The sequence below is a fragment of the Phodopus roborovskii genome, unplaced genomic scaffold, assembly GCF_943737965.1.
Source record: "Phodopus roborovskii unplaced genomic scaffold, PHOROB, whole genome shotgun sequence".
In the NCBI taxonomy this organism is placed as follows: Eukaryota; Metazoa; Chordata; class Mammalia; order Rodentia; family Cricetidae; genus Phodopus; species Phodopus roborovskii.
In genome coordinates this window covers 20,544,711-20,560,045 of record NW_026126409.1, presented here as the reverse complement: position 1 = coordinate 20,560,045, position 15,335 = coordinate 20,544,711, and the positions used below count along the sequence as shown (strand labels likewise).

The 15,335-nt window shown below is 41.9% G+C and overlaps 1 protein-coding gene across 1 annotated transcript in view; it reads left to right on the top strand.

Annotated features, from left to right (window-relative positions):
• The window catches only part of Adam9 (ADAM metallopeptidase domain 9), a 70,063-nt gene that overhangs the window by 25,677 nt on the left and 29,051 nt on the right, over nucleotides 1-15,335 (top strand). The window contains exons 10-11 of the mRNA XM_051182173.1: nucleotides 66-147; nucleotides 985-1,118. Of these exons, the coding sequence (XP_051038130.1) occupies nucleotides 66-147; nucleotides 985-1,118 (216 nt within the window). The remainder of the gene's footprint in view (nucleotides 1-65; nucleotides 148-984; nucleotides 1,119-15,335) is intronic.

The window sequence follows — 15,335 nt, the reverse complement described above, 5'->3', positions numbered from 1 at the left end:
ACAGAAACAGGACTAATATGTATTTTTTCCCTCCAAGTGTTTTATAACTTTACATTTTTATTTAGGAAGAAAGGCTTTGGTGGGACTGCAGGAATGGCATTTGTAGGAACAGTATGTTCAAGGAGCCACGCTGGTGGGATTAATGTGGTATGTTGTTTTTTAATTAAGTACAATTCTGGATGTAGGCATTAGGACAGTCTCCAGCATCTGTTGACTCCATGCTTCTCCTCCAGATCCTTATGGCAGTAGTTTGGACTTTTTTGAAGGACATAGCAGGAGTAGCATGTGTGTTCTTTCCCTAGAGACGAGGTCAAGTTTTTAATATTATGTGTTGCTATCTATTCTAGTTTGCTTTTATGTTGCTCTGATAAACATGATGACCAAAAGCAACATAGAGAAGGAAAGGGATTATTTGACTTATACCTCAGGTCATACATAGTCTGTCACTTGGAGAACATAGGCCGAGAACTCAGAGCAGGAGCTTGAAGCAGAAGCTATGCAGGAATGATGTATACTGGCTCTCTCTGGCTCATGCTCAGACTTCTTATACAGTCCAGGACCACCTGCTGAGGGGATGGAACTGCCCACAGTGGTTGGACCTTCATAGATCCATTGACAAACATACCTCATAGACATATGCGATCTAGGCAGCTCTTCAGTTGTAAAGTCCCTCTTCCCAGGTGTGTCAAAATGACAACAAAATTTATCAGGATGTTATCTTTTTATGAATGAGGAAACAGGCTTCATTTCAAAGAAATCAGTGTGTTTTCTTATAAACTTGAGGGAATGATCTACCAATGCTTGGTTATTTGCACATGAGTCACTCTAGTTTCTTATCAGAGTGAGCACATAAAGGTTAGTACTGGACACTTGGGTTGACATCAAGTCAGCAGTATAGTAGATACATTGCCTTTTGATCCCCCCCTCCAAAAAAAAGGAGTGACAAAAAAACATTTCCTAATGCACCTTCCTGTGTTTTCACAGTTTGGGCAAATCACAGTGGAGACATTTGCATCCATTGTTGCTCATGAGTTGGGTCATAACCTTGGAATGAATCATGATGATGGGAGAGAGTGCTTCTGTGGATCCAAGAGCTGTATCATGAATTCCGGGGCATCGTGAGTAACTAAGTCTCTTGTTTCTTAGTGTGATTGTGCTGATCAGTGTGTTTTCCCTTTATTTTTCTTGTGTGTGTTTGTGTCTGTGTAAGCATATATTACATGTGTATAGGTGCCTTGGGAGGCCCGAAGAGGGCATCAGATCCCCTGGAGCTGGAGTTAACAGGCAGCTGTGAGCTGCTTATTGTGGTTGTGTATGAAGCCGAGGACAGGGATTTAGGGAAATGAGAAGTGAATTACACACCCTGAGAAAAGAGACTCAAGGGAAAAGACACTAAGAGATGAGGAAGAAATGCCAGGTCGCAGTGCTGGCCTGGAGTTCAGAGGATGAGGAGTGGACTCATGCATCACATACTTGTTGAGAGTTGCATGTGCCAGGTTTTTCTTCAGATGCTTGAAAGGCCTTGGGAAGTCAGAGAAAGCCTTTCCCCACAAGGAATTGGCATGTAGTGGGTAAAGGCAAACTTTCAGTTTCAGTTTTTGGAAGTGCTGTGTGGCTTTAGGGGTAGATGCTAGCCAACATGTTTCTCTCTGGTAGGGCACCATGGATAGACCAAAGAAGCCATTTATCCAAGTCTAGACTACGGACTCAGTGAGTTTTTTTTGGGTTTTCAGAAGCGTGAGTGATTTAGAGGGCAGCTATATTACCAAAAAGTCCACCCCAGCAGGGCGACAGCTCATGAAAGCTGCATCCTTGGAATTGTCTGCACAACTTTCAAGTGCTCAGCCATGGAGCCTCCTTTCCTCACCAGTGTTACTGCTCATACAGCCTTGGAGATGGGGGCTTGGGACTCTTCCTTTAGTGTTAGGAGCACCCCTTATCCCCCAGGAGGGAATATTTCATTAGGAGGAAATGGCTTGACAGCTGACGGAGTGAGTATCACCAGGAATAAACAGAAGAGTAAGGCTTGGAAGAGCTGAGGACTGGATGCCAGTGAAACACAGAGCAGTCTCATTCTCTCATCACATTATGGTAAAAGTAAATTAAGAGCAAAACATTTAAATGAGCTTGTTGTGGGGTAATCTTTTCGTAAACTGTGAAGATGGGTCTCTGCCTAAGATGCCTTCTGATTGGTTTTTTTTTAAAATTTATTTATTTATTTATTTTTATTTAATTTTATATAACAAAGTCCAATTAAATGAAAACAAACATTTATACACAATATTTGGGAATTTGGGCGTCGTTCTTTCCAAACTACTTCCTGCTGGTAAGGGGCGCTGTCTTGGGGGATTCGCAGAAGATTCAGATATCCTAGCTGTAGTCTGTAGGGCTGTTTTGTCCAGCTGTTTGGAATGTAGGATTAGCTTGTACTCTGTTTCAGGCGGTCTGGCATGATCAAACCACATTAGTCTGGAAGGAATCCACATCTTTTCATTTTCTGTGGAAACAAAAATAGAAATACTTTTCCCCAGTAACTTGTTCTTCAACTTAAATTTTGGAGTCAAAGCGTTTTTTTTTTTTTTTTTTTTTTAATTTATTATTTTACATGTGGATCCCAGTTCCCTCTCCCTCCCTCCCTCCCTCCCTCCCTCCCTCCCTCCCTCCCTCCCTCCCTCCCTCCCCTCCAGCCCTCCCTCCTCCTTCCCTCCCTTTTGCCCTCTCTGCCCTCTCCCATGCACTCTAAACACCCTCCCCTCCCAACCCCCCACCACAATACCATATGTAGGGGAATGCCATCCAGTTGGGGGCATGTAGATCTGACAGGTCATGTGAAGTAGGGACTAGGGCTTCTCTCCTATCTCTAGAATAAGGCAGTTATCCCTCCATGGGGGATATGTTTGCAAAGTCCTTTTGTGTACCAGGGATACATCCTGGCTCCACTGTCTGAGGTCTCTTAGACTGCTCAGACCTTCTGGCTGAGACCCATATTCAGGGGTGTCCGAGTCAGTCCCCTGTTGGCTTCCCAGCTCAGTCTAGTGGCCCTTAGCTCCTCCTTGTTCAGGTAAGCTGTCTCTATGTACTTCTACCGTATGGTCTTGTCCTCTCCATCTGCTTCTCGGTTCTAGTTCGACTCAGTGTTTATGTATGGGTGTTTGCTCCTGTTTTCAACAGGCATTAGTTGAGGACTCCATGTAGAAGTTAGTTGTTGATCTCACTCTCCGGGAAGGGCATTTATGATAGCCTTTCCACAGGAGCTGAGATTGTTAGTTGGGAGCAGTCTTGTAGTTCCCTCGACCTTTCTTTGTGTTCAACTTTATCTTCAAACCAATATTGGCTCCCTCTTTTATGTTCTCTCTCTGTGTCTCTGTCTCTCTCTCTCTCTCTCTCTTTCCTATTTTCCATTCCTAACCAGGCTCAATCCTCCTGGTCGCACATGCCTTCCTCTCCTCCCTCTCATTTTCTCCTACTTCTCTCTCCATTAGCTGTCCTCCCCCACTTTACCTGAGGTCTGGGGGACTTGTCCCTTCCCAGTTCTGTGAGGGACTTTATATGAATCTCTTAGAATACAACTTGTATCCTAGTTCCTCTGGTGATGTGAATTATAGGCTGGTGGTCATTTGATCTAGTTCTAAAATCCATATATGAGTGAGTACATACTGTGTTTCTCTTTTTGTGACTGGGTTACCTCATTCAGGATGGTTTCTTCAAGTGCCATCCACTTGCCTGCGAATTTCAAGATACCATTATTTTTTTCTGCAGAGTAGTATTCCATTGTGTAGATGTGCCACATCTTCATTAACCATTCTTCAATTGAGGGGCATCTAGGTTGCTTCCAGGTTCTTGCTATTACAAATAGTGCTGCTATGAACATAGTTGAACAGATGGCTTTGTTGCATTGATGTGAATCCTTTGGGTATATGCCTAAGAGGGGATTGCCGGGTCCTGTGGTAAACTAATTCCCATTTTCCTGAGGAACCACCATACTGATCTCCAAAATGGCTGTATGAGTTTGCACTCCCACCAGCAGTGAAGGAGTGTTCCACTTTCTCCACATCCTCTCCAACATAAGTCCTCACTGGTGTTTCTAATTTTAGCCATTCTGGCAGGGGTAAGATGGTATCTCAAAGTTGTTTTGATTTGCATTTCCCTGATAGCTAAGGATGTGGAGCATTTTCTTAAGTGTCTTTCAGCCTTTTTGATTTCCTCCATTGAGAATTCTTTCTTCAGTTCTGTACCCCATTTTTAAATAGGGTTATTTGGTGTTTTGTTGACTAGTTTCTTGAGTTCTTTGTATATTTTGGAGATCAGCCCTTTGTCGGATATAGGATTAGTGAAAATCTTTTCCCAGTCAGTGGGCTGCCATTTGGTCTTGTCAACTGTGTCCTTTGCCTTACAGAAGCTTCTAAGTTTGAAGAGGTCCCATTTATTAATTGTTTCTTTCAGTGTCTGTGCCCCTGGAGTTATGTTCAAGAAGCGGTCTCCTATACCAATTTGTTCAAGGGTACCTCCTACTTTCTCTTCTAAGAGGTTCAATGTGGCTGGATTGATGTTGAGGTCTTTGATCCATTTGGACTTGAGTTTTGTGCATGGCGACAGACATGGGTCTATCTGCAGTCTTCTACACACCCTCATCCAATTGTGCCAGCACCATTTGTTGAAGATGCTGTCTTTGCCCCATTGTATAATTTTAGCTGTTTTGTTGAAAATCAGGTGTTCATAGGTGCGTGGATTAATATCAGGATTTTCAATTCGATTCCATTGGTCTACCTGTCTATTTTTATGCCAATACCAGGCTGTTTTCAGAACTATAGCTCTGTAGTAGAGCTTAAAGTCAGGAATGGTGATGCCTCCTGAAGTTCTTTTATTGTATAGGGTTGTTTTGGCTATCCTGGGTCTTTTGTTTTTCCATATAAAGTTGATTATTATCCTTTCAAGGTCGGTGAAGAATTGTGGTGGGATTTTAATGGGGATTGCATTGAATCTGTAGATTGCTTTTGGTAAGATTGCCATTTTTACTATGTTTATCCTACCTAACCAAGAGCATGGGAGGTCTTTCCATTTTCTGGTATCTTCTTTAATTTCTTTCTTTAGAGTCACAAAGTTCTTATTATATAGATCTTTTACTTGTTTGGTAAGCGTTACACCAAGATACTTTATGTTGCTTGTGGCTATTGTAAAGGGTGATGTTTCTCTGATTTCTTTCTCTGCCTCTTTGTCGTCTGAAAAAAATAGGGCTACTGATTTTTTTGAGTTTATCTTGTATCCTGCTAGTTTGCTGAAGGTGTTTATCAGCTGTAGGAGTTCCCTGGTAGAGTTTATTGGGTCGCTTATGTAAACTATCATATCATCTGCAAATAGAGACAGTTTGACTTCTTCCTTTCCAATTTGGATGCCCTTGATCTCCTTTTGTTGTCTTATAGCATTAGCTAGAACTTCTAGTACGATATTGAAGAGATATGGAGAGAGAGGACAGCCTTGTCTTGTTCCTGATTTTAGAGGAATTGGCTTAAGTTTCTCTCCATTCAGTTTGATGTTGGCAGTTGGTTTGCTGTATATTGCTCTTATTATGTTTAGGTATGTTCCTGTTTTCCCTGACCTCTCTAATACCTTTATCATGAAAGGGTGTTGAATTTTATCGAAAGCTTTTTCCGCATCTAGGGAGATAATCATATGGTTTTTCTTTTTCAGTTTGTTTATATGGTGGATCACGTTGATAGATTTTCGTATGTTAAACCATCCCTGCAATCCAGGTATGAAGCCTACTTGATCATAGTGGATGATTTCTCTGATGTATTTTTGAATTCGGTTTGCCATTATTTTATTGAGTATTTTTGCATCGATGTTCATCAGGGATATTGGTCTGTAGTTTTCTTTCTTAGTTGTGTCTTTGTGAGGTTTGGGTACCAAAGTTATTGTGGCCTCATAAAAAGAGTTTGGCAATAAACCTTCTGTTTCTATCTTGTGGAACAGTTTGAGGAGTAGTGGTATTAGTTCTTCCTTGAATGTCTGGTAGAATTCTGCACTGAATCCATCTGGCCCTGGACTTTTTTTTCGTTGGAAGGCTTTCGATGACTGCTTCTATTTCATTTCGGGTTATAGGTCTGTTTAAGTTGTTTGTCTGTTCTTGATTTAATTTTGGTAAGTGATAGTTATCCAGAAACTTGTCCATTTCCTTTGAATTTTCAATTTTTGTGGAATACAGATTTTCGAAGTATGACCTGAAAATTGTCTGGATTTCCTCTGTGTCTGTTGTTATGTTCCCCATTTCATTTCTGATTTTGTTAATTTGCATGTTCTGTCTCTGCTTTTTCGTTAATTTGGATAAAGGTTTATCTATCTTGTTGATTTTCTCAAAAAACCAACTCTTTGTTGCATTGATTTTTTGTATTGTTTTCCTGGTTTCTATTTTGTTGATTTCAGCCCTCAAGTTGATTATTTCCTGGCGTCTGCTCCTGCGGGTGAATTCGCTTCTCTCTGTTCTAAGGTTTTCAGTTGGGCTGTTAATTCATTTATGTGACTATCCTCTGTTTTCTTCATATGGGCACTTAGTGCAATGAACTTCCCTCGTAGCACTGCTTTCAAGGTGTCCCATAAGTTCAGGTATGTTGTATCCTCATTCTCGTTGAATATTAGAAAGTCTTTAATTTCTTTCTTTATTTCTTCTTTGACCCAGGAGTGGTGCAATTGCACATTGTTAAGTTTCCATGAGTTTGCAGGTTTTCTGCTATTTGTGTTGTTGTTGAATTCCAATTTTAAAGCATGGTGGTCCGATAAGATACAGGGGACTATTCCTATTCTCTTGTATCTGTTGAGGTTTGTTATGTCTCCTAGTATGTGGTCGATTTTAGAGAAGGTTCCATGTGGAGCAGAGAAGAAGATATATTCTTTTGTCTTTGGATGGAATGTTCTATAGATGTTAGCCCCAGTTGAGACATAACTTCTGTTAATTCTTTTGTTTCTTTGTTGAGTTTCTGATTTGTGGTCCTGTCTAGTGTTGAGAGTGGTGTATTGAAGTCTCCCACTATAAGTGTGTGAGGTTTTATATGAGCTTTGAGTTTTAGTAGTGTTTCTTTTACGAATGTGGGTGACTTTGTATTAGGGGCATAGATGTCAGAATTGAGACTTTGTGTTGATGGGTTTCTCCTGAGATGAATGTGAAATGACCGTCTTCATCTCTTTTGACTAGTTTTGGTTTGAAGTCTAACTTGTTAGATATTAGGATAGCTATGCCTGCTTGCTTCTTATTTCCATTTGATTGGAAAATCTTTTCCCAACCCTTTACCCTGAGGTAATGTCTATCTTTGGAGCTAAGATGTGTTTCTTGTATGCAGCAGAAGGATGGATTCTGTCTTCGTATCCATTCTGTTAGCCTGTGTCTTTTTATAGGTGAGTTAAGACCATTAATGTTGAGGGTGAGTAAGGTCCATTGATTGTTGATGCTTGTTTGGTTTAGGTTTGTTGTTGGCAGTGGTATTGTGAATATATTTGTCCTGCCTTACCCTAGGTTTCTGGTGTAGTTGGATTATCTGTTGCCTACATTTTTGTGGGCGTAGTTACCTTCCTTGGGTTGGAATTTTCCTTCCAATACTTTCTGTAGGGCTGGATTTGTAGATACATATTGGGAAAATCTGGTTTTGTCATTGAATATCTTGTTCTCTCCATCTATATTGACTGAGAGTTTTGCTGGATATAGTAGCCTAGGCTGGCATCCGTGTTCTCTTAATACTTTTAGAACATCTATCCAGGACCTTCTGGCCTTGAGGGTTTCCATGGATAAGTCAGGTGTAATTTTGATAGGTCTGCCTTTATATGTTACCTGTCCTTTTTCCTTCGCTGCTCTTAATATTCTTTCTTTATTCTGTATGCTAGGTGTTTTGATTATTATATGTCGAGGGGTCTTTTTTCTTTGGTCCAGCCTATTTGGGGTTCGGTATGCTTCTTGTACTTTCATGGGCATGTCCTTCTTCAGATTTGGAAAGTTTTCCTTGATTTTGTTGAGTATGTTTTCAGCACCTTTGAGCTGGGCTTCCTCACCTTCCTCTATGCCTATTATTCTTAGGTTTGGCCTTTTCATGGTGTCCCACATTTCCTGGATATTGTGTGTTAAGGATTTGTTGGATTTATGGTTTTCTTTGGTCGATGAATCTATTTCTTCTAGTTTATCTTCTGCGCCTGAGATTCTCTCTTCCATCTCTTGAATTCTGTTGGTTATGCTTGTGTCCGTGGTTTCCGATTTTTTGCCCAGCTTTTCAATTTCCAGCTTTCCTTCCATTTGTGTTGCCTTTATTTTCTCAATTTCGGTTTTCAAGTCTTGAACCGTTTCCTTTACCTGGTTAATTGTTTTTTCTTGGCTTTCTGTACTTTCCTTAAGGAATTTGTTCACTTCTTCCACTTTTTTGTTTGTTTTTTCCTCCATTTCTTTAAGGGATTTTCTCATATCTTCTTTGAGGGTCTCTATCATTTTTATGATGGTGATTTTTAAGTCGTACCCTTCTGCTTCCTCTGCTTTGTTATTGTGTTCCATTCTAGTTGGTGTAGATTCCCTAGATTCTGGTGGTGTCATGTTTGTCTTTCTGTTGTTAGGTGTTCTCTTGTATTGCCTTCTTCCCATAGTTTCTTCCAGTAGGTGTTGGTGGTGTCTCTTCCCTCTCTCTATGGTCCTTTCCCCGATGGGCTTATGTGGATCAAAGATTCAATGTCTGTAGTTCTGTGTGGTCCAAGCTCTCTAGGAGGTTTCTCTGCAGACAGGGATCCAGGGATAGGGTCAAGGATGAGGATCCAGAAGAAGATGCCAGCAGGTACTCACAGTGGTCCTCTGGCCAATAGCTCTGGCCAATAGCTCTGGCCAATGACTGGCAGAAGAGGACGAGGGCTGAGCTTGAACTTGAGAAGGTTTTGCAGGGTAGTGGGATCTCACTGGAAACTGGCGCTCTCCAGCTGAGACCTCCTTCTTTGGCAGGGGCCCGGATTTGGGGGTCAAGGATCTTGCCCGCAGGAACTCCGAGTGGACCCGCAGAGATAGGTGGATCTCTGGGAGGGGCCCGGGACTCCAGCAGAGGACTGGAGGCAGGGTCAGAGACCAAGCCGGTGGAAATTACAGGTGGTCCCGTGTGGATAGTCAGGTCTCCTTTGTTCGGAGTTGCTGCGAGAGGTCTCCGAAGTAGGGTGGACTGTTGGCTCCACCCTCTGACCCAGTGCTCAACCAGAGCGGTAGGTGGGGTAGGGCACAGGGTGGGGGGGGTAGGCTGGAGGTGGGGATGTGTGGGGGTGTATCAGAGCTCCTTGATTGGTTTAATAAAGAGGTGAATGGCCAGTAGCTAGGCAGGAGAGGATAGGAGAGGAACTCAGGAAGAATCTGAGGTACATGGAATTAAGCCAGCCAGATATGGAGGGAGTTGGACTTATAGAATGGAGGAATGTTAAAGAGCGACTTGCCAGAATATAGATGAATAGGAATGGGTTAATTTTAAGTTAACAAGCCTAAGATAAGGCCATGCTTTCATAATTAATAATATTAAGTCTTTGTGTCATTATTTGGGGGCTGGTGATCCAAAGAAAGCCTGACAAGAAAGACCTGCTACATGAGCTGCTAAATACACCAGTACTTCTTTTGTGACTGAGAGTATAATTAAAATATCCTTAAGAGAATAGTATTATGAATATTATAATTTAAGATGGATATTGAATTTTAAACATAAAAAAATAAAATCCCAAATATAAGATATCTAAGTCTTGCCCTGGAGAAGACCCAGAATAAATAAAATGTCAGCATCTTATGTTTGCAGTTGATGACAGGCAGCTGTGGCTACATCTTAGGGATGCAGTTGATGAGCAGGCAGCCATGGCTACATCTTAGGGATGCAGTTGATGACAGGTAGCCATGGCTGCATCTTAGGGATGCAGTTGATGAGCAGGCAGCCATGGCTACATCTTAGGGATGCAGTTGATGAGCAGGCAGCCATGGCTACATCTTAGGGATGCACTTGATGACAGGTAGCCGTGGCTGCATCTTAGGGATGCAGTTGATGACAGGCAGCTGTGGCTACATCTTAGGGATGCAGTTGATGGGCAAGCAGCCATGGCTGTATCTTAGGGATGCAGTAGATGACAGGCAGCTGTAGCTGTAGAAGAGGCTGATCTTAGAGCAGTAAGGTCACTGTTCCTCATGGAGAGGAACCCAAGGATGGAAATCAGCTTTATTCTCATAATGACTTCTCTTTGACACTCTTTTTAGCCACACTCAATTGAAGGTAGTTGGTATAGGACAGCTCTAGGCATGTCCAATAGAGAAGGCTGTGGTTAGGATTTGGGAGAGGGAAACAGAGTACCCAGCCCAGAGGATACCCATTTCATTACTATTACAAGTTAAGCATCCCTAATCTGGAGTCCAGAATGAGCTGAATGTCACATCCTCTTAAAGTGCTGAGGACCAAACTCAGGACCTAGCACCTGCTAGGCAAATATTCTGTCTCTGCTATACACCCAGCCTTTGCCTCTTTGGTACAGGGTCACTTGAACTTGTGTAGCTCAGGCTGGTCTTAGGCTAGCCATTCTCCTGGTTCTGCCTCCCTAGTGCTGGGACTATAAGCATGTGCTAAATACATGGCTAAACCTTTTTCTTTTTAAGCACTACTTCCCAACACAGTCCTCTCCCAGCCTCAGCCATCATTCCTCTTAAAACAAAACATGGAATCCAGTTAGTATTGCCTGTTTGTGCATGGATGTGGGGCCATCTGGTAGAGCATGTGCAGCTTAGCACTTACCACACCCCAAAAGAAATTGACTACCCCTTCCCCAGCAGCCATCAACTGCCAATTGCTCCTGAGCTAGGGTTGTGAGGGCCTTGAGTCCCCCTCCCCGTTCATGCTGGAATTTTGACTGTTTTCTTGCTCATGCTTTGTAACTACAGCTGCTATGAGTTCGTGAGAGCAATCACCATGTCACAACCAGAAGACAGTGTTTCACAGTACTCCTCATCCTCTCCTCTTACTTTGTTTCCTTCTTACTTTTCTACGGTGTTTTTTGAGCCTAAGGGTGAGAGTAGGCTTGGTATAGTTGCCACATTTAGGGTTTGTCCTCATGATCACCTGTTCTCAGCATCTTGCCCAGTTGTGTTTTATTCAGTGCTGCCTACTACAAAGAGAAGAATTCTCTGACCAAGACTGAGGGCAACACAAATCTGTGGACTTATATACATGACTAGAAGATAATTTGACAGCATGACCATTTAGCAAAACAATAGGATGTTCCCTCTGTGATCTATGAGCCTTTCTAACAGTAGACTTTTGAACAGGTTTACAGTGTTAGGCACGGATCCCTTTCTATAGAGTAAATTTCAAATCCAACCTGAAAGTAGTGGGTTACTCCCATAGCTGTCATGCAACTGTTGTTCTAGTGGGCACATCTTGCCTAGTAGGTTGGTTATTGTGGCATGTAGTGTCTAAGACCATCAGTGCATTTTGTCCCCCTGCAGAATGGGAGTGCTTTCTAGCAATAAAAGCCTGTCTCATGCTAATATTAATTATAAACTGTTTGGCGGATGGCTCAGGCTTCTTATAGGCTAGGTCTCTTTTAATTATTAATCCATTTCTATTAATCTCTGTATCTCCATGTGGTCTTGGCTTACCAGTGATGTCTGGGCCGCTGGCTTCCCTGGAAGCTATATGGTCTCTTTCTCCTCATTCTCTGAGTTCCTCTTCCCAGCATCCTCCTAGTCTGGTAGCCCCACTTCTTGCCTGGCTACATCCTGCCTGTTCATTGGCCAAAACAGCTTTATTCATTAATCAATAAGAGAAACATATTCACAGCATACAGAAGGACATCTGCCATCTTGTGGGGTTGAGGTACTTTTCCATGTTTACTTGGCATGTCTATTGTTGTCTTTATTCAGCTCGTATTTGGGCATTCATGTTGGTAAGACTATATGGGTGCAGTTTGGTATAGGCTTTTGAAACCCCAAAGCTCACTCTCAGTGACACACCTCCTCCAACAAGGCCACACCCCCAATCCTTCCCAAACAGTTCCACTCAAGGGCCCATTCACTTTGAAACCACTGCAGAAGGTTATAGTTAAATATAGTTAAGTAGAAAGAAGAGAGGATAAGAGAAAAAGTGGTAAAAGTGAAAGAGAAAGTATGTGGTTTGTGCATGAGAGGAATACTAGAGTGCCCAGTAGTTGGTAAACCCAACCAACCTGAGCAATGGAGTTGCAGGGTATATGTGAAAGAGTAAGGATTAAATCCTAAGGAACAAACAAAAAATAATAAATTAAGAAAAGTATAATAAACGTTCATTAGATTTAAAAATATCCCATCAGTCAGGCCTGTAGGGTCAGGTTTGGACTAGTCGCCCTTTGGAGTGAGTTCCTGAAGCAGTTGTGCTGAACCGAGTAGTATAATTCCCAGTGCCTTCCTTGGCACACTGTCAGGCTTGACTTAGTGCAGGGGGGAGGGTGAGGACTCCCATGGCCTCTGACTGCTTCCCCACAGAGATGTCTGCCACTGATGGGAGATGTCATTCTGTAAATATGTTTCTCATACTGGTTAATGAATAAAGCACTGTTGGCCAATAGGAAAGCAAGATAGGTGGGACTAGGAGACGAGGAGGAAAGAGGAAGTAGTAAGGAGGGTCAAGATGGAAGACGAAAAGAGCAGAACGCCGGCGGCCACTCTCTCCAGTAAGATGAGACCATGTGGAAGTACTTAGATTAATAGAAATGGGTTAATAATTAAGACAGAGCTAGCTGATAAGTAACTAGTACCTGACCAATAGAATTATATCTAATACAGGGTCTCTGTGTGTTATTTTGGGGCTGGCGTGGCAGCGGGACAAGACCAGCTGTGGGTGGAAAAACTTACTCCTTACGTGCCATAACAAGTTTATCTCCAGTCTTGTCTCTGGCAGGAAAAGTATTTGACCAATGGGTCCTTCCAACCCACCATCTTAAGATTGTAATGATTTGTGGTAATTACTGGTTTATGAGTATTACTCCTAAGCTCTTCTGTTGGTTTCCAGAGAGTGTGAAGTGTTCTTTCTTGCTGTAGTTGCTTTTCACAAAGAATGGCTGAGATTAGGTGTTGGCAGTGTACATCTCAAATCCTTAAGAGACTGAGGTAGGACGATAGCCAGTTTGGAGCCACCCTGAGCCCCATTTCAAAAAAAGAAACAAGGGTGAGAGATGGTTTGTGAGTCTGCCCCATCTCCCTCTAGTTTGCTTTCCCTCCTCATGCACTTTTACTTTCCTCCCTGGATTGTTTAGACATAGGCCATCAAGACTAGGATGGTAATGGTGACAACACGTTCTGGTCACTTCTGGGCACAGAAATAGAATAGCAATGTAAGAAAGAGTTATGACAGGTGATATTTTTGGTCATAGCCTGGCAGAATATTTCCTTCATTGCCAGTTTCATTTTGAAGTAATTTTTCAGAGCTCACTTAGTGAATAGTATAGGGAGATGTTTTAAGTCCTAATTCTTGTATCATCTAGAGTGACAGGCAGAGGGTAGGGTACCGTCCTTTGCTGTGTGCCATCCTGTGATTGCTGGTGGAGGATTATCTTTTCTGTTTGCCTCAGTCTTTTTATGGCATTTGTTGAGGCCAATGGTAGGTCATGCTTCTAAAATCCCAGCTCCTACCTGCTATAAATAGCCACACATGCTCAGGATTTTGTTAAGATTTTCAGTATTATAGTAACTTCATTGTAGTTGAAACTGATTTTTTTCTTGTGCCTTGCTCTAGGCTCACCTTTTCAAACTGTTTATGAGAAAAAATAAGAAGCCTCTTCAGATAGCCTTTGTGCAGGTTGTAATTAGGGGCTGGTGTAGGATAAACATACATTGGCCCAGCTGCTATGGTCGCCTGCTGAGTACATTCTTACAGACAACATTATTATGAACTGAGTGGAAGGTACAATCAATGAGAGAATGTAAACAAATACAAACCTGTTTTACATGATGTCCAATAGTTTCCCCTGTGGTCGAGACTGCTAACTTTCCTGTCACTCAGCCTTGAGTTCTTGTATTCTCACATGCTGTCCTTGAAATAATCAACCACTTTCTTTGATTGCAAGGATGTCATTCTGATTCGTCATCATCTGTGGAGTGGATTCTGGAAGGGCTGCTCTTCCAGACTTCCTGTTTAACATAGCAGCAGTGGCAATCCTACTGATATAAGTCAAGCTCACAGTCTCCTTATTCATTCTTACTACTTCCCCTGTAGAGCCACTTGCCTCCTTATTATTCCTAGAACATGGCACAGCCTCTGCCTTAGGGTTTTTGTTCATGATATCCCTTTCCCAAATTTCCAGTTTTGATCGAACTGTCATGATGTATGAACAACTACTATGGACTGGCTGTCCTTTTGAAACTATAAGCACTCCAGCCTTCCCACAACTCATTGGCTCCTTTTCTCCATAGTATTACTCCCACCTTTTGTCATTCCAGGTAAATTACTCAACATGGTTTGCAGCATGCTCCACTCACTAGAGTATGACCATCACAGAAAGGGTCCCTGCCCTTTTACAATTTCATGTATGATTGAGATCATGTGATATTTTTCTTTTTTGTGTCTGCCTTATTTTACTTAGCACAGAATCCTCTAGTTTCATTCATGTTGTGGCCAATCATGTGAGTTTCCTTTTCTGATATGTACATACATATGGGTACACACATAAACAGTATAATTACACACATGTGTGATGGAATATAAGCATATGTATAGTATATTTATCCATTTGTCCATTGATGAACTCAGGTTATTTCCAGGTCTTGGCTTCAGTGACTAATGCGGAACAAGAGAATACAGGTGTCTGTATGATGGAGATCTCATTTCTATTGGGTTTGTAGCACAGGTCAGATTTCTAGGCCATTTGGTATCTCTTGCTGCTTTCCTTAAAAATATGCTCTTTTCTGCCATTTTTTTTTTTATTTTTTATTTTTTGGTTTTCTCTTCACAGCCCCCCCCCCCCAAGACTTCTCTTTAAGGTTTATAACAGCCACCCTGTTCTAACAGGCATAAGGGCTGCTCTGTGGTTCTGGTTTGCAAACCTTGGTGATTAGTGACACTGAACACCTCTTCATGTAGCTCTTGGGCATTTACTGTCTCCACCCGAAAATGTGTATTGAAGGCCATTTTCTCACTTTCAAGTTGAAATGTTTTTCTACCATTGGGTCTTTCTTATACATTTAAGTATTAAACCCTTTTCAGATATATGGTTTGTAGATATTTTCTGTATCTGTATGGAGCTTTTTCCATACACCAAAAGAATAAAATTGGATCCTACCTTTTTTATGCATGATGTCAGAATAGATAAAAGACCTAGGCACATAAGACATAAAA